At 42.8% G+C, this 24,094-nt stretch overlaps 1 protein-coding gene across 1 annotated transcript; it reads right to left on the reverse strand.

Annotated features, from left to right (window-relative positions):
• Positions 1-5,765: 5,765 nt before the first annotated feature.
• Positions 5,766-22,574, reverse strand: hk2 (hexokinase 2). The gene is made up of 18 exons (XM_040195933.2): positions 22,207-22,574; positions 19,876-20,038; positions 18,221-18,369; positions 17,128-17,247; positions 15,873-15,968; positions 14,206-14,305; positions 13,195-13,378; positions 12,563-12,724; positions 12,126-12,359; positions 11,225-11,529; positions 10,977-11,125; positions 10,747-10,866; positions 9,700-9,795; positions 9,139-9,238; positions 8,808-8,991; positions 7,938-8,093; positions 6,622-6,858; positions 5,766-6,486 (listed from the first exon to the last, which is right to left on the reverse strand). Exons 1-18 carry the CDS (start codon positions 22,267-22,269, stop codon positions 6,342-6,344), a joined length of 2,763 nt encoding a protein of 920 aa, XP_040051867.1. The 5' UTR covers positions 22,270-22,574; the 3' UTR covers positions 5,766-6,341.
• Positions 22,575-24,094: the final 1,520 nt, after the last annotated feature.

The raw sequence follows: 24,094 nt of genomic DNA on the forward strand, positions 1-24,094 counted from the left end.
TTGACTGTATGTATTTACTCACAATTCTTCTCATTCTGATTTCTATTGCATACAGTGCAAGTCGAAACTGACACGGTACATAATTGAGAGATGTATGTCCTAATTACTCATTTTTATTGATGATAATACTCCTATTGGCTCATGTGTTTCAGCAAGATTTCGGCTCATCTTCAGAACGTATACACGTTCAAACATGTTTGTCTGTTTCTCTACAAGCAGAGAACATAAATAAAAACTTCCTGGCATCGTGAGGCTTTGACTACGCTCCAGTTGCAGAATGTTGAGTTAATCTCGGTCTACTCATGCAGTCAAGTCTGCCACCGAAACAAAGGCAGGCTTGAAGGGGAACCTTCAATTGCTGTCACAGGTAGCCGTCAAAAAATACAACCGCCCCCCCCCCAGCGACGGCGGCTCTCAGCACTTTGAAGGCCCAAACTGAATTAGGGGGTGAGATAAGCTCGTTAAAGCAAGGCCTCCCCTTCAGCCCTTACCTGCTGTTTCTTCTTCCATCACACTCTCAACTCCGTTCCCTCCTCCACGAGCTGTTAACCCAGACAAACGAGGAGCGTGTGAAGTCCTTGTAGCACTTGCTGAACCCGCTGCGCGTCGGGCCTAACAACACCCCCGAACTGTTACATTATTGGGCGATAAAGTACAGCCTCTCGTACCATATTGCTTGAATAATGCACACCAGAGTTTAGTCTGTCTACGAGGAAGTGCTTGTTCAGGCCAGCGTCCAGTGAGAAGGTGGGTGGGAGTAAATAGACGGGTTCTTGGGAGGAAAGCGAAGGGAAATGGAGTGAGGACATCAGCAACATCGCTTTAGAACATCGAAAACAGACGAGTGAGGCGTCTTCCCCGCAGTGTGGCGTCCAATGGAAGTATATATGTCGTTTAAGACGTGCTGTTCTGTTGCCTGATTTGCACCTGATTTGATCCAATCTCTCTTGTGTTCCGTGGCCGTCTGCTACTGAAGGTCCCTGCCGGTGAGGCCCTGCGGTGCCTCCCCGCGGGCTACATATACTTTTACGTTCAGCACTCAGAAGTTAAATCAGCCAACCAAAACTACTGGCACAGCTTTGCTCATCAAGAAAATAAACAGGTCCAATTGGGCTTAATTCGCGCAAGTAGAGCTCAGAGACGGATCCGGATTGTGGACGTCAGGGGATCCCACCACACGGCAACTCGTAGGACGGTGATGCTGTCTTTACAACATACTATTCTTAGTATCTGAGGCTTTATCATGATACGTGTTTGCGGCAGCCAATAAAAATCTTGTACCATTTTTTTTTCCGCTTTGAAAGCTTGTTTCTTTTGAAATCTCAGATCCTCTTTTTATTATTGTAACGATGGACTTAAATATGATGTAATTCTCCAGATGAAACACCCAGACTAGTCCTTGTATTCAGCCACTGAACACGACCAGAAATGTATTGTCAGTACATTTAGAACACTTCCCAAATCCCATCAGAAAACACATTTTCGCTATAAACTCCACCTTTTCAAAAATAAGACATTTCATTGACACTATCAAAGAGTTCATTGAACTATATATCTTTTATTGAGATGGCAGCCAGCAGTTTTTGCCGCACTGGCCTTCATTGCATTGAGGTGTTTCTGATGTTTTGCTCACCTTACTTACACAAAGAAATGGGATAGAATATAAACCCCTTCACAGATAACAGCTGCTTGAAGCAAAACAAAGGAAAATCGTAGTTCAGCATAACCTTCTCTTTCTTTTAAATGTAAATACTTGAATTGAAAAGAAAGTCTTTATCATTGGCTGCATTATAACAAAGAACAAAGTAACTTAATCTGAATGTCAACAGAGTAAACTCGACCTGGCATCATTAATCCCTCATTTAAATAAAAGATAAACTGCGACAAACAAATGTTTCATCAGACGATGTCATTCAGTAGTGTTCAGTTGTCAAAGGCCTGAATCCACTTGATATGCACGGTGTCGACACACGGGGATGTTTGGACTGGATCTGGAATCTGTTTGCCGCTTGGCTGAACGCAGCAGATGGACCATCAAATGAGCCTTTTGGAGAGGAAACCCTCGGAAACAATACGCACTTAAAGGTTCCAGCGTGTTGGCGGACACATTTCCTCCAAAGCTCAAATCGCGTGGCTCAACAAGATCAACAGATATGTCCTCCCACAGCTGAGTCCTCTCACAGAGCCTTTTCGTCTAAACCGGTGGCCCTGTCCCGGGTTTACTAGGACATGCCACGTTGACAGTGATTCCAAAATGAAAAGCATTAATGGAGGTATGTTTTATGCTTTCTGAAATAAAATTCTGAAATTGCAAAAATGTAAAATATTCCAGATTCATACACAGCAAATTGTCAGAGTAACCTATGATACAGTAAACTGCATTGAGCCTTCGCTACTCCCGCCCCTCGAAAACAGGACATTTGTGGTAAAACCGGTGGATCTGACAGAGTTCCTTTTCTTTTATTAAGCACATCTACATTATATCAATATTATATGAGATTTAAGTCTTGGATTGGGATATTTTAATAAAATCATTTTGTTGTCTTTTTCCTATAAAGGCTGCGTTAAAGAAAGGTGATCTTTTGAACTTAAGACGTTTCCAGCTGTTCTTGTTTCACTTCCATGGACATTTGTGATAATTATTTATACAAAACCTCATAGTGTAATGTTTGTTAGAACACCTGGTGTTCTAGCAACGCTAGAATATATTCCACCATCTAAAACAAAATCCATTTCTCTGTATCTCCCAGTCTTGATAATACACCCTGAAGATATTAAATGTACAAGAATGCTGCTTTTGCTTTTTAATTATTGTAATGGTGAATAAATTATTGATTTTATGCTCACATCTTAGACAAAAGTATCTGGTAAGGAAGCCCACTGGATAAGCGCTTGTTCTTTGCTTTTGTCCCAATGAACGAGAAGTATCTCTACCAGGATGTGCAATGAACACAATGATGTTAAAAGTGCATTTCCAGTTTGTTCAATAAAAAGAACATTGTTGAACATGTTCTGATGAGTAAAGGGAACTTTCGCCTTTACCGACAGGTGACTTCCCTTTGTCTCAAACATTCTTTTTTCCAAAGTTTCAAGTCTACAGCGGGGAGAACAAGTATTTGATACACTGCCGATTTTGTAGGTTTTCACACTTTCCAATACTTATGTCATGCAATAAACTGCAAAATATACAGTGCATCCTGGAAGTATTTACAGCGCTTCAATTTTTCCACATTTTGTTATGTTACAGCCTTATTCCAAAATGGATTAAATTCATTATTTTCCTCAACATTCAACACAACAACCCGTAATGACAAAGGGAAAACTGTTTTTTGCAAATCTGTTAAAAATAAAGAACGAAAACATCACATGTACATACAGAAAGTATTCACAGCCTTTGCTCAATACTTTGTTGAAGCACCTTTGGCAGCAATTACAGCCTCAAGTCTTCTTGGGTGTGATTCCACAAGCGTGGCACACCTATTTCTGGGCAGGTTCTCCCATTCTTCTTTGCAGAACCTCTCAAGTTCCATCAGGTTGGATAGGGAGCGTCGGTGCACAGCCATTTTCAGATCTCTCCAGAGATGTTCAATCGGGTTCAAGACAGGGCTCCGCCTGGGACACTCAAGGACATTCACAGAGTTGTGCCGAAGCCACTCCTTTGTTATCTTGGCTGTGTGCTTCGGGTCGTTGGGTCCTGTTGGAAGATGAACCGTCGCCCCAGTCTGAGGTCCAGAGCGCTTTGGAGCATGTTTTCATCGAGGATGTCTCTGTACATTGCTGCATTCATCTTTCCCTCAATCCTGACTAGTCTCCCAGTTCCTCCCGCTGAAAAACATCCCCATAGCATGATGCTGCCACCACCATGCTTCACTGTAGGGATGGTATTGGCCAGGTGATGAGCAGTGCCTGGTTTCCTCCAGACACGACGCTTGGCATTCAGGCCAAAGAGTTCAATCTTTGTTTCATCAGACCAGAGAATTTAGTTTCTCATGGTCTGAGAGTCCTTCAGGTGGGCTGTCATGTGCTTTTTACTGAGGAGTGGCTTCCGTCTGGCCACTCTACCAAACAGGCCTGATTTGTGGAGTGCTGCAGAGATGGTTGTCCTTCTGGAAGGTTCTCCTCTCTTCATAGAACAACGCTGGAGCTCTGTCAGAGTGACCATCAGGTTCCTGGTCACCTCCCTGACTAAGGCCCTTCTCCCCCGATCGCTCAGTCTGGCTGGGCGGCCAACTCTAGGAAGAGCCCTGGTGGTTCCAAAGTTCTTCCATTTCCGGATGATGGAGGCCACTGTGCTCATTGGGACTTCCAATGCTGCAGAAATCTTTCTGTGCCTGGATACAATTCTGTCTCGGCGGTCTACAGATAATTTCTCGGACTTCATGGCTTGGTTTATGCTCTGATGTGCACTGTCAACTGTGATACCTTATATAGACGGGTGTGTGCCTTCCTCAATCATGTCCAATCAACTGAATTTAGCACAGGTGGACTCCAATCAAGGTGCACAAACATCTGAAGGATGATCAGTGGAAACAGGATGCACCTGAGCTAAATTTTGAGTGTCATGGCAAAGGCTGTGAATACTTATGTACATGTGATGTTTTCGTTTTTTATTTTTAACAGATTTGCAAAATATTGCTAACAACTGTTTTCACTTTGTCATTGTGGGTTGTTGTGTGTAGAATGTTGAGGAAAATAATGAATTTAATCCATTTTGGAATAAGGTTGTAACATAACAAAATGTGTAAAAAGTGAAGCGCTGTGAATACTTTCCGGATGCACTGTATATATTTTAAATCATACAATGTGATTCTCTGGATTTTTGTTTTAGATTCCGTCACTCACAGTTGAAGAGTACCTATGATAATAATTTCTAATGGTTAGGAATGCTTGTTTTTTATGTGCTACATATGACAATACAAGACAATGAAGCACAGCAATGAAAACGCTGGAGAAAAATGTTTCACTCCCCTGAATGAAGTTCCTGTTTACTGGAATAATTGAATGATGCCTTGTGTCTTTAGGAGTAAAGGATTGCTATTCTGTTTCAGTTCTGCAAGAAAGCTGCAAGTGACATTCAAATGTCTCCTTCTGCCGCGAGCAAAGGATGTTTTCTTAGCACAACACATCATCCAAGTAGTGATTCAAAAGAAATACATTTTAAACAACAGGCTTTTTACTTTTACATTGACTACCGTGATTTAATTAACTTTTCCCTTAAGGTTAGCAATTTGCAAAGAGCAATCAAAATTATCTTTAAACACAGACTTCTACAAAATGGCATAATTAGGTTTTGGTGCCAAATAAAGCTGTCGCATTGTATTCTGTCGTTTATAATGTCTTGAGACCTCGGCACAGCGAAACATAGAGCAGGTGTAGAAAGTAAAAAAAGAAAGTTGGGAATAAAAGGTGAGCTGCTTAGAACAAAGAGTGACTTCCACTGAACCAACAGCAGCTCCCGCCCAACTTTATCATGACAGCCTCTGTTTGACTCCAGAGTAATAATGATCAGATTAGTAGTACAGCTGTTATCTTCTTGTGTCTAAGTCATGAAGCAGACGATCTGATGTTGGATGAAGTAATTACAGGATATGTTGTCTCGGGAGATACTTACGTTTTAGAATCAGAGACACATTAATATTCACATCAAGTTAATCAAACATACGGTGTAATCAGTAATCACAAGTGCCATGTGACATAGTAATTACAAAAATGGGATTAGTAGTAGTTCCATACACGAGGACACATTGCAGACGCTGCAGACACTCTCCATAGTACGTGGTCTTTTTATTTTTTAAACAACATATCATTCAAAAGTGATTCAAAAGAGTTCTGGAAACCAAATTAAAACGTCTAAAAACCAAGAGAAGAGACATCATTGGTTCAACCCTTCGCTTTCCCACCTCGAAGAACCTCCAAGCTTTGGCCTTTACCTTCTGACCACTGTTGTTTAATCAACTTTTATGTTTAATTAAAATGTGAAACTACATAGCCCAAATATAGTTCGGTTCATAGTCAACGCAGATAACAGCCGCTATCAAAGAAACCTGCCATGTGGAAACCTGCAGCTTTGAAGTTAAAAAGGAGGGAGTCTAAAAAAAACAAAAAAACACTCCACATCCTGTAACAGCCTCTTCTCTAACACACCAGCTAAACCTTCATTCCTGAAATTATTCTCCACCGTGTCAGCTGACACAATAAATATTCTTTCCAAAAACAAAGAAAAGTTGAATCAACATTTCAGTACTAAAGCTCTAAACTCAGGCCAAGTAGTTTGTAACTATTGTTTGGCGACCTTGCCGTTAGTCGCCCTGGTTCCACCGGCCCGCCGCCGCCGGGACGATTCAGGGCTGCCCTTCGCTCTTCATCCTACAGGCCACAGCGGTGATCAGCGCTGCTCCCTTCCCGCTCCCATCCTCCGACTTGTTGAAGGTCACCTGGCACTGTGGTGCCAAATCCTGTAACGTCTCCTGCATGATGCTGGAGAAACTTGAAAGGGAGAGAAAAGAGAACTAGGGTTACATGCAAATCCTCTCGTATTTGTAAAACTTCTACTTGTGGTCCTGCCTGCGGTCCATCCATTTGTCCCGACAAATCATGTCCCTTGACATGCGTGCTCCTTACTGAGGGTGCGTCTTGTAAAGGGTGCCGTCCACTCCCACGGTGATGGACAGCTGATTCAGGTTGCGGTTCTCCCGGATCTTGTCGACCACGGCGGCTAGACCGGCTCCGCAGAGCTGGGCGGCGCGGCTTGAAACCACGCGGCACACCTCCTTCACCAGCACGCTGTCATCGCAGGTGGAGGTCGTGAGGCCCAGGTGCTGCAGGATGGAGCGGATCTGTCGCATGGCCAGACGGTCGCTGGGGTGTGGGGGGGGTTCACAGAGAATAGGGGTTACACACATGACAGAGATGGCTAACATGCAGGTTGGGATGAACTTTCTTTGTAGCAATGAGTTTAATTCATTACACTTGCTTCAAGGGGTGAATGCAGTTTAATGATATAGTCCACACAATTCAAACTGCGCTTTATCATTACAAAAAAACGCTGTTTACTAGAACGCTGTTGCCATGGTGACGCATTCTTCGCCATGACAAACAAAGGTGCATTTGGTACGCACGTGTATCATAAGCTTCTTGGAGCCGTTCTCTAAACCCAAACTTCAATCATTCATTTATGTGATCTACTCGTGGATTTTCCTTTTCCATTTTGTTTTTTGTTAACAAACTTCCTCTTTGGAATTTCCACTTCGACCTTCGGCAGTACCGTCTAGAAAATAATAGATTTTCAAGTTTTCTTCTTTTAGTTTATTTAACTTAATTTAATAATGTATTATTTATATCTTATTATATTGTATATAATGTGTATCTTTTTATTCTATTTTCTTTTCTTCCCTGTACATGCTGCTGTGATACCAAAATTTCCCTCTTGAGGGATCAATAAAGTATCAATCTATCTATCTATCTATCTCTGTGAATGAAGTCTTACTGTTAGTGTGTTTGATTAAGACAAAATGACCTAATGTGCTCTCAGCGGTTAACGGTTAACAAAAGCTTTGCGTTTAACGTGACGTGGCGGCCATTTTTCACGGATCTCCGACACGCATCTGGCTGTTTGTAACTCGACTGTACATTATCAAAACTCTCCCAAAGTTTCTGATGATCACAGTAATGCACGCAAACCCTCCGTCGGCGTGCGTGGCGGCACGAGAGGATTATGAATGCTGCTCGCAGCTTCCATTTGTTTTAGTCTCTCAGCAACTTGAACAAACACAAATGTATTTCATCTTAGAGGCCGGTAAGCCGTGAGCGACAGCACTTCATTCGCGTCGTTATAGATCACGTCTTATTGCTTTCAGCGTCTCTATTGTCTTCACACTATATGGATTGCTTCTTACTTCTCCTAAGAACCAAGTGTGGACAAGGTCCGTAATTCTCACCTTTCAATCTGCGCCAGGAACTTTGTCTCAAAGATGCACCGGGTCTTGAGTCGCTCAGACAGTTTGCCTCTGAACAGCAAGCCCTTATTGGTGAAATCTATCAGCACATTCCTCACGATCTCCCCCAGGTACATGCCGCTGATCATCTTCTCATACCTGGAAGAAAAAAAAAGACACACAATCTGAAACTCATTCACAGTTTTTAAATGAATAATATAATTCACTGTTTGTATCATATTGATATGTGGCAGCCCAAATATGCTGCAAGATGCAGATGATGTCCCATCTGAACTTATCCAGGTTTTCAGTGAAACACTGAATGCACGGATACCAGCACAAACTGCAGCTTATTATTTTCTGCTGATGAATTAAATGCTAATGCAGCTCAGACACAAACTGTAGAATTGTTGGACCTAAACTGCAGCAACAGTGGAATCAAACGGTGAACTGCATCTGGATTTCCAGCATAATTCATCTTCCCACACAATACTGGAAGGGGCTTACAGCGCCTTACAGCGATGTCGTTGCCATGGGGACATGGCGGCGTGTCCGCATTAGACAGCAGACTCCTCTGCAATAAAGCTGATAGAGACTTTGTGTACATCCTTTGTTGAGAGGAGTTTACAACAGAAACATTGACCTATCTTCTCATTTCAATTGCTTTGTTTTATTAAAGTGACTCAAATGTGGCCTTCAGTGAGCTTTTTCAGTGTGGCTGTTTCCGTTTTAAAATGTCTGTCCTTTGCACCTTTTGGCTAATTTGTTTTCAGTTTGTTTGTGACTGGAATGGTGGAAGTGATGCTGTTTGATGAGAGTGTTGGCGGCATTGGATTTATGTTTTTCACGCACATAAAGAAATAAACTACCCACCTCTGTTTCCCAGGATTGTTAGAGGAATTGTCCACGACGCGATCAAACTCTGTGCAGAAGTCATCAAGTTCGCCCTTGTCCCCAAACGCTCCCCACTCCATGTTGACGCACATCCGGCCGTGATCCCCCTCCACCAGCTCGATGTTCTGCATTTCCTCCATGAAGCACGCATTAGTCCCCGTGCCTGAGGTCAAGAGATGAGGACGGGTATTAACCCGAGCAACGACATGGATGAGCTTCATTCCAAAGTTTACACATAAACACTCGCTCATGATTACGTGATTAGAATGTTTAAAAATGGCTTCCAGAGAGGAAGAGGGGACAGACTTACCCACGATGAGCCCCACTTCACATTGGGGGTCTTCATAGCTGCAGGTCATCATGGTTCCCACTGTGTCATTGACCAACGCCACAAAGTTCAGGTCAAAATCCTGTAAGCAGTAATAAAAGTGATTGACACCATAATATTGGAACCACAGTGTTTTGAACTAGAAATATCAGATTTAGGATGATTAAGGTTCCTCCCCTTTGCATACGTTTGTCTTGCTTATTGGATGCTGTTCCGTTATAACCTTTTAGAAGATTGTAATTCCAGGCATCTAAGAGTAAACTACACTTCCGCGCCTCCCCTTGACTCTGTTTTCAGGCTTTAGCAAATACATCACATGTGTTCTTAACTATAATAATTTCTAATGCATTATCCCGACCCCATAACAAATGAATAAATGACACATACACATTATTATAACTAGATACTGTATCACGGCTTATGATGAAACCATTAACAATTACAACAGGTTGTATAACGTACATGTCTAAAAGCTGATTGCTCGGTCCATTTAAATTACCACATTTCTAATAAAATGTATAAATAAAGTATTTGTTCACTGACCTGTCTGCGGCGGACGGCATCTTTAAGTAAAGTAAGGACATCTTGTCCCTCACAGCCACTGGCCTTGAAACCCTTTGTCCAATTCAGAAGAATGCCCTGAAAAAATTATAACATTGATTTGTGTGTGTGAGACTTTTAGAAAGAATAATAAACCATTATTAATACTGTATGACAGCTATATTCAATTTATAATAAAATAAAAAGTGGTTAGTAACCATGTTTGGTACATTTTAAAAATGCAGCAGAATATTTGTTTGACTTTGTACTCATTTTCATTACTCAATTTCAGACACGTTTGTAAATGCAAAGGCCTGCTCAATCTAATTTACAGATTTTCATTATTTTCATGACCTGAGGCGCAGTAAGGTGTTATCAAGGTTTGACCAAAAGCTCACTGTTTGCTCGCGGCCTGCAACTCCTGCAAATACCTCATGCAAGATCATTTTGGCATTCTGATCATAACTTACTTTTAATTTTTAGTATGGTGGTCTTAAGTACGCCACATCAGCTACAGCTCCTAATTCTCAGATAACAGCTTAAACACTGTGAAATCTGCCAGAACGTAAATTAGTTTATAAATTAGCATAAATAATGCCCGACAAAAAACACCGTCTGCGTGTCAATTTTAACAGCGTCAGCAACACATTTAAGGAACCTGCTAGAGGTACTGCATCTGGCAAAACGACCAGCGCTGTCACTACCGTGTCACCTGAGGGTCGTGCTGTTCCCTGACATGAAAGAGGAAATGGTTCGATATGAAAAAGGCCTCGGCACAGAAAGGAGAATGACGACTCAAAAGGAGCTAGAAGAATGATTTCAGTCGTTTGAGATCAGTACATGGACGTTGCAATCAATAGCCAATTACAATTGCTACATGAGTAAATCATGAGTAGAAATGCCTTCAGAAAGGCGTCCTGTCATCTAAACAAATTGTTTTCAGCGATGAAGCTGAAAAACAAACTGATATAGTTTCTTCAAACTTGATGTCGATGCTTCAATATGTACAAATTAAAGCTATTATTACAAGAATGTTGAATTGAGCATTACCTGATCCAGTTTGCTCTGGTGACAGGGGAAGGAGAAGGTAAATCCCATAGGTATGGATGCTCCTTTCATGCCCATGTACTCAAGGAAGTCGCCGATGCAGCACACAATGTGGCCGAATAGCTGCCGCAGGAGAAAAAGACACTGAGGTTAAACGTCTGAACTGAATGCATTTCATGCGGACATCGCAATCTTTTTTATCAGAGGACCAGTTTTGAAAGAGGGGTTCATACTTCATCCCCTGTGCCCTGCATAATCTCCTGTGGGATACTGTAGATCTTGTGGTGCATGTCAACATTGTGTCCCTTTTCACTTCTCAGTCGCACCAGCAGCACCCGAAAGGTGGAGCCCCCAAGGTCCAGAGCCAAGTAGTCGCCGTGCTCTGATTAGGGCAAAAGAGACCGCAATCAGGGACGTGGACATGGAAGCAAAATAGACAACTCGATATCAAGCGGAACATTGGATTTCCTTTGAAGGGTACCTGTTCCATCTGGTGTGGATCTGACGAAGGTGGGAAGCATCTTGACACTCGCCTCCTCATGCGTTAGTTTAGACAGGCCTCGCGCCATTTCCTCACTCATTCGCCTCTTCACCTCCAGCAGCTTTTCGCGGCTCAGACGCAGGGTGTCGAGGATGCGCTGACGCTCGGCGTGTTGCGCGGCGAGACGGTAGGCCACTGCTGTTACCATGGCGGCACCTTTCCCGCTGCCACACTGCGACTGCAAGAAGCGCACGTCGCAGTCCGGCACGAGCCGGCGTACCATCTTGTGCAGCCTCCTGGAGAACCTAAGACGAGTGGATACACTTTGTAATGTCTGTGGTTACAAGAATAGAAAGTGAATGTCATTTATGATTCACGTATAATCTATGGGCCCTTTGTCTGGCTTACCCCTCTCTCTCTTCCCCTCTATCCAACATCCACCTTTGGTCTTTTTACACACAATTTTGTGTGCTTCACGACATTATTACATGAGCTGTTGAACTTAACAACATCCCAATATTATATATATATATAAAAAAATTATCAACATCAAAGGCTTGTTGCTGAAGCCGCAGCTCAGATTCGTCCAAAGAACATCTTCCAATGGCCGTCCATTCATTTTTCTCTTGAAATGAGTTCTGACAATAAACCTCTTTCCGAAGACTAGAAAATAACTATGATCATTATTCTCGTGGTCAACACATTCAGCAGTGAAAATATACTTTTTCAACACGTTGATTAAATCATGGCCTTTGTCTCCTATCTGACTTGCATGCATTCAAAGGTGACCTTGCTTATTGAATACTGAGATAAATGAGCTTTTCGATGCCTATAACATGAATGGATACTTCATATTCACTGTACAAGTGTATGTGTGTGTGTGAGAGAGAGAGACACCTACTCTGGATGATTTTTGTAAACAGAGCCGTCCACCCCAATAGTGGTGCGCAGCTTCTCTGCTGCTTTGTTGTCCCGGATCTGTCGCAGCACGGCCACCAGAGTGGCAGCGCACAAGTGTGCGGCTCGAGTGGACACGATCTGACACACCCGCCGAGTGGTTCTGCAGTCCTCCACCGACGGGTCCAGACCCAGGCCCTGCAGCACCTGCTGCGCACTCGCCAGACCTTCCTCATCCCTGCAGGCAATGGAGAATAAATACACATAAATACTCATAGATCTCACAACGTCCAATGAACCATCTGACAAAAATCTGTGTTTTTCTAAGCAGATGTCAACATTACTCCATTGCCATTTAATAATAATCTGTATGTCTTTATCTCAAAAGGGTAAACTTTTCATCATCAACCTCTCTCGGACGAAAACCCCGCCCAAACTAACTTGTCATTCTCAATGGCAAAGATGTGGCTGGTGTTGAAGCTTCCAGTGGTGAGCAGCTGTGGTGTGGTCTTTCCCTGGAACAGCAGCTGCTCTTTGGTCATTCTCAACAGGATGAGACGCACCAGTTCCCCCATGTACAGGCCGCTGACCATCTTCTCAAACCTGCACGGCAACACAAGAAACTATTGTCACCCGCTTGAGAGGGTGATTCACGCCTTAAACAGACCAAACACTCATGAAAGTGATGTTTCAATTAGGACGCCCTTGGATATACATGTCAGAGGAAGAACTGGATACATATCACAGTTTGTAAAGTACAGAAATAAATAAATGTAAAGTACTAACATGGAAAAACAATTTATTAGAAGGAATGAACAGCCAGAAACACAAAACCTCCAATTGGCCGAACTGACTGTGGGGAAATTTGCTCTACTCTCTTTCTACCTGTTGAATTCCGCTGTGAACCGGTTCGGTGTTTTATCTGTATTTTTTTGACATTCTTTAACTCACTAAATTATAGGCCAAGATCACCAAATGTAAATTAATTATAAAACCGATCCTTTCTTTTGTAATTTGCCAGTGGAGCTACCACTGAGGGATGTTTAATGTTGCACCGGGTGAAAGACACTCACAGCTGCTTGCCGGGGTTTAGAGAGCCCGCATCGATTTCCCGGTCAATGCCGGTGCGCAAGTCCTCCAGGGAACCATCGTCTCCAAAAGCGCCCCACTCCGTGTTAACACACATCCGGCCCTCATCCCCGTCCAGCAGATCAAGGTTCCTCATGTGCTCCATGTAGCAGGCATTGGTCCCCGTTCCTTGGGGGAAGGGATGTTAGCACCAAAATGACCAAGTAGTTGTCATTCAAAAATTCACTATCATTAAAACCTGGGCTCTTCTTCTTCTTCTTCTTCTCCCGACATTAGAGGGGGTTGACATGGACTCCAGGATACTTTGCAACTTCTACAGGTGCACCATTGAGAGACAACACTGATTGCCTGCATTTACAATTGCATTCGGCGATGCAGGCGATTGGATGCGGAGGACCTCCACATGCAAATGTCTCAGCTGTCTCCATCGACGGCAACGTGTATTATTTTATGTGTTGACTAATACCGGGTCACTCAAGTTAATTGGTTCTCATGTAGAAAACTCAAGCAGCAAAACAAGCTCATTAACATGCTGGTTGTGTCTGCGATCCTCTGAGGGAAGTATAAAAAGAACAAAGAAGGGCATCAGATCCGCCTTTATCAGACACACCTGCAGCCGACAGTAAGGACGTCTCAGGGACGGCTTCACCCGCAGCCCATAAGGACACTTCAGTTTGTATCAATTCAATCATTTGTTATTCCCCTGCACTCTTAATAGATGATAAATGAAGGCTCAGTATGGTGGTATCTGGTAATGTGCATGCCAGCTCGCTCTCACGGCTCACCGCTGCACTTGACTGGATCTGGGCCTTAGTTAACGTCGTTAGTACCATCTAAGGTTTCCCTGTGTGACGTGTCAAAATGTCTAACGGCAGGTTAGTCGGGCAGGAGTCAGTCAGGCAGCTCGTTTGGCCCCGCCCAGTCTAATACGTGAGATAAGGTCAAAAAACAATGCCTGCTATTTGATGGAAATTCACCGGCGGACCAGAACTCACCCACAATGAGGCCTATTTCACAGTGATGATCATCGTAGCCGCAGGTCATCATGGTCCCCACCGTGTCATTGATCACAGCCAAGATGTCAACGTCAAAGTCCTGCAAGGAGATGGGATCCAATTGGACACATTGAAATCAACACAGACGCAAAGTTGTTTTGACAGCACGCACGAAACGAAAAGTATTAAATAAGGTTTATATGCTACTCAAAACTACTACTATTTTTTTGGATACACTTCAGAATCATTGACGCCTCCGACGGCCCTCATAACTCGAGGTGTCATGTCACCTCGCCGTTACCCACGTCACTTTCACAGGGTGCATGCAGAGGTGGCAGACACACCTAGACAAGCCAAAACTTGAAATGGAAATGATCACAGGGTGAATTAAATAAGTGCGTCTGAATCGTTCTTTGAGCTCTTCTTCTTCTTGTTGGAAGTCTGAGACCTTCATCCACACGTTGAGACGCCTCCGTTTATCAAAATAGCCGCTTGCTCCCGCTCGGATCCGCATGTTAATCACTGTGGATATCGCCTGCAGCTGGATTCTCAACGCTGCAATAGCAACGATGAAGAAAACATATTAACAAAGACTTTTTGTTGTTCTTAGTCCTAACATCCTGCACGGCTGTGTGTGGCGACACAATCGCTCTTCAGATGCGAATGCGTCTCTCGGGATGCTGCAACCAGCAAATGTTCACTTTGAGATTGAAATCCGTTCGGCGCGGCACGCTTGGAAAGCCACAGAGAATCGATATTTGTGAGCTATGAAACAATGCTCATTGCCTCAAGGCTATCCTCCTCTCAGGCACTGAAAGGAAAGGAGGAATAACACGTCAAATGGCCTCACCTAATCTCCTAATCTCTCCACCCGCCTGTAGTGTGTGCCGGATGAGTTCGGAACCTTTACTCAGTTTCCCACAGTTGTTTACTGGATGTGTTTGCGCATTAGCCACCACCAAGCTGTTGTTGTGTTCGGACCGAACGCGCGAATGTTTCCCCTCACGTCGAAACATTGTCAGCTACCGCAGACGCATGTTTGCGTCGATCGGAGCCTTTCGGAGCACACCGGTGCGTAATCCCGCGGCGTGCGGGCGCGCCACCTCGGGAATTCGCTCCACGTTCAACACACTTCAACACACTATTTCCAGACGCTTCTCCTCCATTCGTGGGATTCAGGAGGAAAAGTGGGTCCGGTTCGCTCGATGCTGAAAAGCTTCCGTCGAGGAGTGAGTCAGAGCGAGCTGGTCACTGCGAGCTGTCGGGGCTCTTTGGAGCTCATTTCGAAAAGAAATTCCCTCAAGCTTCAATCAGAGAGGGTCAGCGCAGCATAACCCCCAGATTGAGCCGGTCCTTTGTGCTCCAGAAGATGTTTTCTTTTAGGTCCGGAACTATAACAATAAAACTGCAGGTATATAACTACGACTTGGAAAGAAAAGTACATATTTATTGTCGTTCACATTTTTGCTCTTTGTCACATTGCAGTGTTCACAGGTATGAAGGGCTTGTACTCCTTTTTTTTCAGCTTTTGTTGTTACATTTCTTTGTATTATCTTCATAGACTAAACAAAATAGACTTCTAGGTCGCTGTAAGTTTGCACACTTTGAGAACGTGTGTAAATAGAACATAATGTACCATGAAATTGCTAGATTTTTTGTACACTTACCCCTCGTTTTTTGATGGATTTCCTTAGAAGGCTGACCACGTCCTTTCCTTCTACTCCGCTTGACTTGAAGCTTTTGGTCCAAGACACCAAAACACTCTGCAAAAAGGAAAATAAAAGACATACAGTTAAACCAAGATGATCTTCAGCTAGCCTGACCTTTAAATTAGGTATTTAAAAATAACCATAGCTGAAATGATTAAAACCTCATAATAACCAGAATAAATGAATGATGTCAAACCTTTTTAAGAGTTTCTAGCTGTACGATTGAGCAATGGAGTTTGAAATGTGTGTAAATGTTTTATTTCTTCCATTTCTAATGGAAAATATGAAAGTTATGATTGAGAAAAGTAACAAAGTAACAGCAATGTACTGATTTAGATGAACTTCCTTATGTCCGGATAAAAAAGTTCAACATGTGAATGTTTCCTGCATTAGGCTGCGCCTATTATCCTTTTGTATTCTTCTCTATGAGTTCGTGAAGGACAGCTTTTTGTGTCATGTTTTTCTGCTTGGGAACCAATTAGCTTCGGTGACCCTGTACTACTCATTAAAGAAATAGTTGCGGGTGACATCGATCGAGACAACGAAGCTTGTATTTATATCCACGTGCTTTGTTCCCTTTGTTCACTTCCACATTAATATCGTATTTGTCCTATAATATCAGGAAACGGTTACTATTTACAGGTTGTCACGGCAGTGCTGTGATACTACCTACTGAGCGGCAGGGGTCCATTTTAACTGGAACCACAATGATGGCATTAAATTAGTGGCTTAAATAAGCATTATGAACTAATGCGACAGGAAGTATCTGCACTACACAAAATAGTTATGGAAAATGTATGTGAGTGGTCCCGACTTGGAGACTAAGCAAGAGAAAATCCCCAGGTTTGCAATCCATCTTCAACCAATCGATCGGTGGATGTGAACTGTCTGCATCGTTGTAGACTAATCTTTAATCTGTAATTCAACATAGAAACATTTCCACCATAAATTGGTACAGAAATGTATGTTTTTTCCTGCCTCTCATCCTGATGAAAGCGGTCGTATTGTTACTGCAGTCAAATGCAAACGCTCCAATCAGACAGCGGCTCATTTGGACGCTCAGAGCCGAGGTGGGCCCCAAAGTACGTTAGTTTGACCGTTGACCCTTTTTGAAGAGACTTGATCGTTGTCATTGGGGGAAAAAATTGGTCCCACGCCATTGGCTTTGATCTCATTATGGCATCTAGTAGATAAAATATCTTAAATCACTCACTTCGTCCAACTTGGTCTGCTGGCAGGGGAAAGAGAAGGTGAAACCCAGAGGAAGCTTTTTCTCCTTTATGCCCAACTTCTCCAGGAAATTAGCCAGGCAATCAGCTATGTGGTCGAATAACTGCAGGACAAAGAAAAGGTCAGTTTTCTTATTAACCAAGTGCTCTTTTTCCGTGTGTGAGTGTATCAATATGCATACTGAACAGTCTAGAGTTGGGACGGGAACACCAGGAAGCGCGTGTTGCCATCCTATTGTTTCTTTCAGCCTCAATCTTTTACTTTCATTTTTTTCCCCCTGCTGTTTGGAATAATCGCTTTCACACTCAATCGTCTGATCCATCAAGTTATCGGCTAAAAACGTGATTTAGTTATGAGTAAATGATCACGGTAAACAGCCAAAGCTGATCTCCCTGTCTGTACATTTACACACACAACCTCCAAACCGGAGGAATATAATTGATGAATGTATTGTTAGTCAATAGGCGCCCCTCCACTCCTTGATTAATTGATCTAATCAATGGTGTCTTGCACACTGAATACCTTCCAATACGAACACGCGTCATTCTTTCTCCCTGACAAAAGCTTTGCTCTGTGTACGAGGGGAGTACTGTTATGAACAACTTCTGGTTCCTGAAGCCGGTTAGAAAATGGAACTTTTTTTTTTAATCGATGGCAAAATACTTGGATTTGTTAACCTCCTCCTCCTCCTCGTTTTTTTCTGGCAAAGACAGATGTTGAAAACAAGCAGATCTCTAATTAAGACCTTCTGTCAGTCCGCGGATTTACTAGAAGTTTTATGAATTTCTAAACAAGCCAGAGGACAATTTGCAATATGTATGAGAGAAAAGTTGTAGCAGAACGTTTTGCAGTATATAAATGAATGAAAACAGATAAGAGTAGATGTTTTTACTGTGTTGGCCTTCTAGCTATTTATATGAATACATGATGCAAATTATCCTTGGTTTCTTCATAATGTAAAAATTGATTTGGAGTGGAGCTATATGGCATGCCATTACTTTCGGAAAAGTATTGATCTTTACAATACAATCCATAAAACAGTTTGCAGTACATGTAGGCTGTGTGTTATTAATTACCTGTGACCCGCTGCCTCTCATGAGGTGTTCAGGAATGGCATAAATCTGATTTTCCATCTCCACCTCCTGCTTGCCGTTGGCCATAACTTTAACCAGGAGCACCCGGAAGTTGGACCCGCCGAGATCGAGAGCCAGGAATTCACCTTGCTCTTTGAACAAAGTTTGAACACCATACGTCACATATCAAACATCTGCCAAGATCAAGTGCCAGCAATTCAAACAGATGCAGAATATAATAAAAGGTACAAAATAACGTGTCACATGATATCACGCACCCACACACCCACCCCCACACACCTGTGGTGGGCTGTCAAGGTCAGCTGAGCCTTCTCTGCTGGCTTCACAAGGAATCACGAGGTTAAGAGCTCAGAATTTATTCATTTTTTATGAATACACCATATGTATATTAATTATTTTCCCAATTTTCAGATTTTGTTGTTGCACAGCTGCTGTCTTTCTCTGTTGCTTCCAGCGCAGCTTGTGTTAAAGAGAGCTTCCATCCAATCACATTCAGCCCCCCCACGTCGCGACGTGAGACTTTGCAGATCAAGGCGCATGGGGACGATACTGTTGACTGTCATCGTCTTCAACCAATCGGATCTTCAGTTTGCCGTGTCAGGCTTGGTAGCCTCACGGCTACGTTTGTATTAACGTACAACGTGCGCCCTGATTGGTCAGTGGGCGGGCGAAAGACAGCTAGCGAGCAGATCTTAGTATTCAGTCAGAGTTCAGGGGGAACTTTGTAAAAGTGAACTGCTTTTGTTTGTACACGTTAACAAGTTAATTTGTCTATTGTCTTGTTTTCATTAAATATTTAATATCGTTCCCTCTGATGTGATGAATATTTGAACGTCCCGTGCTCTTGCGTGTTTTAGTGCCGCAGTTTGGTTGGATCGTTTTGTTGTGATTAAATGTGACAGGTTCTTGCGTGTTTGTTCTTGTCATGGGGTTAATTACATTGATATGAATATGAATATGTGCATTGTCTGTTAATTACGCAGCATCCTGCCATGCACGTACTCACGTATCTGCAGTTTGTGTATTCGTTGGTGTCCAGCTTCATGTAACATTTTATTTTTTCATGTTAGTCTTGTGTGAATATGAGGTGTTTACGCAGAAAGAAAAAAAAAACCTGTAACCGTGGCGTCGTGATGAGGGTTTGAAGTTATGAAACTGTAGCGAAACAGCACAGAAAGCCCAGGTAGAAAATGTCCGGCACACACACACACACATCTAACAATATCAAGTGCCAGGAATTTACCTCGCTGTTTGAACAAAAATGGAACCTACTCTTTGTGTAATTTCATTTTTAATTTAAAGTGCCTCTCTGTCAAATATTATTGACGTTCCAGCAACGACTGAATGCCTGAAAAGAACACAGTGCAACCCGGCGCCTGAAGAAACAATGTTGATCCTTAATCATAAAATAAAGTATTTTGTGTTTCTGTGAAAAGAAGCGCCATCTCATGTTCGATCTCCTGCTGGGTGACATCATGGCTGACGAAAGCAAAAGGTGTTATTCACATACAATTGATTGTTCAGAGAAAGTGTGAATGACATGGACCAGAGGATGCTGATCATTTAACAGCAGGCTAATGTGAATGGGTCCAACGTGACATCAATGATCCAATTTTATGCATTTTATCATGCATTACCTGTTCCATCAGGAGTGGAACGCACAAACGTGGGCAGCATCTTGACAGCGGCTGTGGGGTTGGTGTCTCTGCACAGGCCTTTGTCCATCTCTCTTCGAAATCGTATCGACAAATCCATTATAGTCTTATCTGACAGCTGAAAATGGTCCAGGTATTTGTCCACCTAAATAATGGCAAAGAGGAGAAAAGGTCACATGCCAGGCAAGAAGTTATACATCACGAAATACCTGAAGATTGTGAAATGTTTTACATAGAAAATGGACAATCCTGTATCGAGAAAAGCTCCAAAGCTCTTTAGGTCGGTTTCTTTTTTTTAATTTTAAGTGTTGTAAACTGTCTGTGAGTTTCCATAGCGAGTGCATCAAATGATAATGAAAAGCAATTAACTGCAAGCAGAGCTGCATTCACTAACACGAACATATACCTTTCCACAGGAGAGCGTTCAAGCCTGCTTCAACGCAGCCACCAACCTCCCATGGGTCCCAAAACACCTACGGTCTCTGGTCAAATGTCAGGACATGGGACACTCTCCCCAAACTCTGATGAAGCGCTTTGACAAACTGGTTCTCCCGCATACCAAAAAACAACACCCTCTCCAGCCTCACCGCTTGGCAGAAAGAGCCAACAGACCCGCAGGAGACAACGTGTCCACTGCTCCCCACTTCGCCCATACATACATATCACGAAAAACAAACACGCGCTTCAGTTCAGCGTTTTGTTAATTAAAAAGGTCAGTATTTAACCCCGGTGAGACTGATTAATACACTTAGCTCTGTGGGCTTCAGTGTGGTATTAAGACACACGGGGACCCCGGGGCGGCTCGGGATTGGCAGCCACACGTCCTGCGCTGTGTACTCAGCCCCCTCGTCTCCACGCCGCGTTGTGCACGGCGTGGAGACCACGATCTGCCGCTTCACAAACAAACAATGACGAGAGTTTTCGCATTGAGAGGAAATAAACAGTCGTGCAGAAAAGCCGCAGTAAAACTACGGTTGATTTAGGGGGTTGGAAAAAAAGAAGAAGACATTCACTGCGGTCTACATCTGTTTTGAGCTTCATTCAGCATCACACCCTCACACGGTGGTCACGCATTTCAACCTTGGTGGGAGTAAAAAGCCAATGAAAGGCTGCGTTTAAGATAACTCAAGAAGCCAAGAATCCTCAACAACTCAAATCTGTACTTCTTTAAAGCAATTCAAAGTCTGATTGGGTTTACTTTGAAACACGCATCCTTGAAAAAGGTTCACCTCGTCCCCCACAGCCTGAACTTGTATCTGGGCAAAACATTTGACAAATAACCTGTGTGGAGGACACGGTTCTGCCGGTTCGCCTCACAGCCACTCAATGTCCGCACCGCAACGTGAAAGCGGAGAGCAGCATTTAGTCACAAATAGCTCGACATAATGAGGTGAGATGGACTTTTCTGATTGAGACCATGGAAAACAGATTTTCCCATCTCATATTATCACATTAAAAAAAAAAGCCGAGCCTAGTAACTGGCATTTTTTGTTTGTCCCAGCGAGTGAGCTCGGGGGGAGGAGTGAGTGGGGGAAACATCATTTTTGCCTGGCATTAACCAAAGGAACAGGCGCAAATGCAGTTGTTATTTTTTTTCAAGTGACATTTGGCGCCTCAGAAAAACAGAAATCAACTGCAAGTACAAAGACAGCCAACAACAGCAAGACGAATGGATCAATGAGTTCCATTCAATTGTTGTTTAAGAGTCACAGTTCATAAAAAGAGCTTCCCAAGCCTACTATCCTGTCTACCGCTGATTACATGAGACTTCTATGTACTTAATAAGAAACAGAATAACAGGAAATGATTACCTGTATATGAAATGTGTAAGGAATTAGGTATTCTACGGAGGAATGTTTCATAATAAAAACAGTCCAAGGATTTATGTTTAAAATGAATACTACTTTATTCAGTCATTGTTACCCATTTAAACCTCTACTTTTCCTGCCCTCATGACACGACTTCAACGCCACACTAAAACATGCCCAGATTAGGTTACATACTGCCGGAACGATGTAAATGCAGCAGGTAAACATATTACACTTGCGTGCATTCAACAGCACATGCAATGTCCCAATAAATATATATGTATATGTGTAATGTGCATGCAGAGTGGCTCGCCGGTTCTTACGAAGCGGTGTCATTCCAGAGGAAACGTCACTGACGTCGACATTACCTTGACGTTACGTGCTGAGACGCGGAGTCGGACCACTTTCACACAGTAAAAGTTAGGCCTTCATATATAACGTCCGGATAGACTAAACATCTCCAAATAAATCCCGGCGGGTGTTTAGCAGAAGTAACGTTACTCACTGGAAGCGCTTGGTCATCATGGTGCTCGGCACAGAAATCAGCCAAAAGACTCGAGGCTAACATCTTTCTGTCGTATGTGTGGCGACTTAAATTAAGTCCGGCTTGTCCGCCTGCTTTAGAGTTGAAAACGGTTGATCTCCGAGGCCAGTTTAAAAAATAATAATACACACTAATGGAATAATTACTCCGTTCCTCGTCCAAACTCAAGGCTTCAAACTTTAAAGTTAGTTTTAAAACGCAGCCGTAGGAAACTGCCAACTTCCTGGAGCCGCTGGTATCTTGCTGACGTCATACCATGAAGCTGGCGCTGATTGGCTGCAAAGAAGCTCCGTGTTGATCCCTTTTTTTTCTCTACTAAAACGTAATCGACGTAACGGGGAGTGGACAAACCAATGCGGGCCCACAACAACACAACTGCTACTTCTGAGAAGCCTTTAGCATCTTTTGGTTATCCACAAGAACAAGTGTTTCTTTTTTTCTCCTTTTTACTTCTAGGCATCCACTACTGTATTCAAGCACAGTTCAATGCATTTAACTTGGGTTAGGCTACTTTGCACTCACTTCATTCAACCACAGTGATATTTTCTTTGGAGATTATGGATTTTCATGGAAAATGTATCACTATATATATATTGACACCCCACACTAGCATCAGTCATTGAGATATTTTACATTTGAGATATTTTACATTTCTCAGAGGCTGATGTATGTACGCCATATACAAAACGCACGTGTGCCTCATGAAATCAGGCATGCATTGACATTTGAATATGTATGGGATGAATAGTTATGAGTTGAGAAAATAACAAATAGCGATAATTTGAGTGAGGTTGATGTTTATGGATAACGGCAAAAAAAAAAAGTGTAGGAAATACAATTCATCTGCATCTCTTCAATAAGCTTGCCACAAACAAGGTATAGGTTGTTGAGTATGACCTTGCAAAGCTCTGGTTCTGGTGTTTACTCGTTTTTTACATCAGCACAAACGATTGCAAATGCAGGATGGCTGCAGGCAGACTGTGAGGAGCAATGCTCTTGGGAAACGTGAAATACTTTGTAGCATCATTGAATGGAATTGGCATGGCAACCACAGGAAAGAAAGACGTTATATGATGAAGATATCGGAGTTGTAGATTCAGTGCATGTCTCATGTGGAACATGAGACGTTTTTGCACTCAACGCTCTATACATTTAATTAGAGGTCTGACAGGAGTAGGTTTGAAGTTATTAGTGTATTGTACATGATGTGTTTTCAGTAGTACTTAAAATACAATGCATGGCAAAAAAAATCTCTCTCAGTCTCTCAAACTATTCTCTCAGATATATAAAAAGCCTTGATGAATAATGCATTCTGACAACATACATGTTTAAAGCACAAAAACAGCTAAAGCACATAGACAACTATAGCTTTATGAAATACTGTGAGAAAAACATTTTAGTAGAGTTGCAGCTGTATCTCAATAATTAAGTGTGTGTGTGTGTGTGTGTGTGTGTGTGTGTGTGTGTGTGTGTGTGTGTGTGTGTGTGTGTGTGTGTGTGTCTGTGTACATATGAAAGAATGTGCTTTCATTTGCATGGGTGACAGTGTGTGGTCGTCCGCCCCACTGTAAACGCCCCGGTACCCTGCAACGAAGAAAAAAAACACGATGCCCTTTGCATGAAACTTAAACAGCTTCTTAATGTTGCTGAGTCTATTTTTTCTGATTGAGGATGATTTTGGGGGATTCTTGATGCCCACAGCATAAAGGGTGTTGAGAAGCACCTGTCATGTTTTTTTTCAGGACAATGACACGCGTGTGTGTGTCTGTCTGAAGGCAAACTTCAATAAGAATCAAGCCGGGTCTCCTGCCACCATCAGTACCGTGTAACGTTCTTCCTTCTCAGCAGC

This window comes from Gasterosteus aculeatus, chromosome 13 (assembly GCF_964276395.1).
Source record: "Gasterosteus aculeatus chromosome 13, fGasAcu3.hap1.1, whole genome shotgun sequence".
NCBI classification, from domain to species: Eukaryota; Metazoa; Chordata; class Actinopteri; order Perciformes; family Gasterosteidae; genus Gasterosteus; species Gasterosteus aculeatus.